Source organism: Solanum tuberosum, unplaced genomic scaffold (genome assembly GCF_000226075.1).
Source record: "Solanum tuberosum cultivar DM 1-3 516 R44 unplaced genomic scaffold, SolTub_3.0 scf00104, whole genome shotgun sequence".
NCBI lineage: Eukaryota > Viridiplantae > Streptophyta > Magnoliopsida > Solanales > Solanaceae > Solanum > Solanum tuberosum.
The window spans coordinates 285578-289776 of NW_006239030.1; the positions used below are offsets into that span (position 1 = coordinate 285578).

Below are 4199 nucleotides of genomic sequence, written 5' to 3' on the forward strand. Positions count from 1 at the left end.
GGGGGGGGGGGAGGTCTTCATTAGTTTGATGTGCTCCATCGGTGCAGATCCTGAGATAGAAAGACTATACCTCTTAAAAATTTAGATAGAAAGATCATACCTGATTTGTAGATCAAAAGACCCAGTGCCACAAAGATCTGAACCATGATCTGCATCAACGGCCCAGCTGGTAAGCCATGTCATGGCATTGAAATCATCCTTAGTGATTCCCAAATCCAACATATATCGCTTATCTGAGGAAGGCGTCATTCATGAATTTCAGCAAGTCCATAGTAATGTTAATGATAGAGCATTTTTGAACATAAACTAAAACAGGGTCAAAACTGATATGTGCAATAGCAAGTAGCATGAGAGCAGAAGGTGGATTACTTATGTAATGCTTCCACTGACAAAGATGATGGCAGCAAGTAGCTATAGCTAGGCCAATCAGGCGGCATGTCGAATCAGAAGGAGCATCATTATGTTGATTGCATTGTTTGCTGATGCAACATCTTAGAGTCATATCTGCATCAAATTGCTACTGTATTAGCTTGTCAAGTAACAGTGGCCTGAAGAAGAATTGAATGCACTGGTAAACACACTGTCCATGTTCTTCTGAAAGCAGAAGGAAAAGAAGTACCTGTAGCAGGCCCACAAAGATGTTTGCCAATTGCTAGATAAGGAACTCCCTGTAAACTCTCAACAGCATTCAACTTTAGGTCCTCAACTGCAAATGGTTAAAACAGCTTATTCAAAGTGATGAAGTAGAGAAACCATGAAATGTTGTGCAGAAAGAGGAAGAAGACACCTTTTGATCAAACAATAGTCAAGCATTTTCCACAGAACTACATTACACACTACAAAAACATGAAATGCCTTCTAGTTTTTCCTCCATCATTTTGTCAGTCTCTCAATATTTGAATTCACATTACTAGCAACATTCCAAGAGTTTTCAGTCTATTTCACAGGAAACACTTATGATACTGTCGTTCCGTCTAAACACACTCGGAGTACATAATAGTGACATGAAGAACTTGGGAAAAGGGCATTCTACCCATGATTTGGGTGAAATGTTGTTTTGTATGTTATTTGTGCCCGTGTTTTATAACTTATATACTCCTTGCTATTTTTATATTTGGTCTGAAGGGTAATTAATGTACTCACATGTTTAAAGAATAATATAGATTTGCTTTGGACTATAAGTTTAGTAACCGCTAGAATGAACAATTCACCAAACTGGAAACTAAGAAGGCTTCGCATCAAGGCCTTCTAACATCCTTCCTACCTTTTAGTACTTCCTCCATCGTGTCCCCCCCTCCCTCCAAAGAAAAAGATCAAGACTACTGCCATCTCAAACTAGGTATCTGATTTGACTGGACTCAAATATTAAGAAATTGGAACTTTATCCTATCCAAAAGAAATGCATCCAATGTCAAAAATCAGACTGGACACAAATATTAAGAAATTGGAACTGTATCCTGTCCAAAAGAAATGTATCCAATATAAAACTTCTTCTAATTCTGGATCCAGCTGCAAACATGGCTAACTTAATGAATCAACCCTAGATTTGAAGACTATCAAAGTATATACCCAAAGCTACAGAACAGCTAAAACTGCCACAATCACCTGAAATGTTTCAGTGATTTTATGGTCAACACACCTCTATCATTACATTTTTCTCATCCCCATCAACAACCTCACCAGTATATTATTTCCTTTTGATGTGTGGCCATTCAACTATTTTCAAGGTTCTGTATAGAAGTGATTTTTTACCCAAGTCTGATGGAATACTAGTTATTGTCTTTGAATTTATTAATAGCCACTTACAATAATGCTCAACACATCAGGTAACTTGGTCTAATCTTCTCCATACCATCATCAAATGAGTCGAGCAGCATGAATCGTTTATGCCTCTTTACTTCCTTGTATGCTGATTGCTATTTGCTAGTGCTTAACAATGATGTTGGCAGTTTTTCTTATTCTTAAAATACCTAATTCTTGTTTTCATTTATTTTTTCTTGATCAGGTAAAGTTAAGATATTATTCCAGTAGGCATCCAGGGAATGCATCTTTGACCTAATTCTTGTTTTCATGTGGCTAAATGATGCTGGAAACATGCTTCATTTATGGAAAAGAATTTCAATATCTTCTCAGCTCCATGGTTTTCATTTTGGGACTCCAAAATCTATCACTATTGTGGATCCAATATACTGTTATTGCATAGACATATAGGAACGATCACATGAAGGTTGCAAGATGAGTAAATGGATAACAAACCAGTATACTAAATTCCAAGGGGTGATAAGTGGTTCATAGACTACCCATTTTATCACTCATTTATCTATCTGTTGAACTTTACGCACCCTCTGGCATATCAAGTCTCAACAGTCAATAAATTAGCAGGAAAATATTTAATTCATTCAAGTAGTGCAAGAGTTATTCAGTTGGCTATCATATGAAACCGTAATAAAAGTCGTTTTCTAAAAGAAAGATAATTCTCTTCACATATGTATCCTAGGAAACCATCCCAACCCTAAACAAAACAACTAAAACTGGAGGGGATTAAATACACGAACAAAGAAAAAGTTAACCTTTTTATTAGTTAAAGTGAAAGGTTTATAAAGCCCTTACTGTCAATTCTCAATCGCTCCAGCGTAACACTCTCTTTCTGTCGCAAACTTCGATCAGCCTGTACATAATACATGAATCATAAACACCGGGGTGTCTATAATGTTCTAATAACAAAGCAAAGTGGGGAAAAACAAAAGAGATAAATAAAAGCTGGAAAAGGCATGATCTTGATGCTTCTCTAGCATTTCAGATTTTAGCCTAACCTTGAGCTTGTATGATTTACGTTCAACCAGTAAAATCTTCTTAATTCTGTAACAATCGGCCAGCACTTGCGTCAAGTACCCTCTTCCTGCTCCAAATTCAACAACTGAAGGAACATCATCGTCGTCCCCAGATGCTTCCGACTTAAGTGTCCCTGATACAGCATCATCCCCACAACTTTTCAGAACCCCAAATTCTTCTAGATTCCCTAGAATTGAGGCCTGTTGCATTACATGTTTCTCTTGAAATGGCAAACCCCTGCAAAAAGAACAACACAATGGGGTTTGAAAATGAGATAAGAATGCATTAAGGGGAACATAAAATGCAAATAACACATACGAAAGAGTACGATAGTAGAACACCGGTCCACTTGTCGATTAGTCCAAATATCACAAGCTTGAGGAATCTTGAAAGAATCACCAATGTCACTACAGATGGAAGCATGAATAGACTTGATTTTGTTAATCAATTGGGAGAATTCAAAAAGGGTCATCCCGTGAACAGCATTCCTCTTCATCTCTGAACTAAAATTCTGCCCGCCTTCTTCTTCTTCTTTGCCAGCATTAATACCCTCCTGGTAAAAAGGCTGAATCGACAAAGATTGAGCTTGTTTGAAAAAAGGGCATCGCTTAAGATGACTCTGCAGATTCTCTTCCAGCACAGAGCTATTATAAATGGGCAAATAATAAAAATTAAATTAAAGAACATAGTAAATATGGTATGTATACAAGGATGAGGAGAAAGGGGGATTACTGAGAAGGGTGGATAGGGCAAGGAACCCATTGTCCATCAGATCTTTGAGTATGGTTTCCGCAGAACCTGAAGAATTGAAATCAAAAGAAAAAGTTTCCATTGAAATGATGGCAGTAGAAACTGTAGGGCGTTATGGAGAGTTAACAAAAAGGGACTGACTGTGAATCTCGGAGAAGGACGTTTGAGCAAAATCTCTTCTTCTTGGGAAGCCAGAAGTTGCAGCGTGCCGCCATTTCCGTCCTGTTCGGCTTAAACCCTGTTGCCACACTAGATTTATTGTAGATTTACCGAAATAAGTATATCAATGGAGAATATTAGCAAACTTTTTTAACTCTAGTTCCCAATTTAACTCTCTTAGGGCCCGTTTGGCCATAGATTTCCCAAGTAAAACTTGGGAAAAAATTTGGCAAATATTGTTTGTCCATACACTTTCTCATTATTTGGCAAATTTTTTTGGCAAATAACCCAAATTCCCAAATACTAGTTTTTTCTAGTATTTGGGCCAAATCTCATTATTTGGAAAGTTTTAAAAATTCAAATTTAACACCAAACTTTTATCTTTTACAAAAACACTTTATTTATTAACACCAACCAACTCAATCAAATCTCCATATGCTAACTAACTCAATTAATAA

The 4199-nt window shown here is 36.9% G+C and overlaps 1 protein-coding gene across 1 annotated transcript in view; it reads right to left on the reverse strand.

The window, feature by feature from the left end:
- Positions 1–3854, reverse strand: part of LOC102589230 (tRNA:m(4)X modification enzyme TRM13 homolog) — a 5231-nt gene extending 1377 nt beyond the window's left edge. The window contains exons 1-8 of the mRNA XM_006349093.2: positions 3724–3854; positions 3565–3630; positions 3174–3476; positions 2814–3069; positions 2611–2668; positions 620–706; positions 370–504; positions 101–233 (exon numbers count right to left, since the gene is read on the reverse strand). Of these exons, the coding sequence (XP_006349155.1) occupies positions 101–233; positions 370–504; positions 620–706; positions 2611–2668; positions 2814–3069; positions 3174–3476; positions 3565–3630; positions 3724–3797 (1112 nt within the window). The 5' untranslated portion in view covers positions 3798–3854. The remainder of the gene's footprint in view (positions 1–100; positions 234–369; positions 505–619; positions 707–2610; positions 2669–2813; positions 3070–3173; positions 3477–3564; positions 3631–3723) is intronic.
- Positions 3855–4199: the final 345 nt, after the last annotated feature.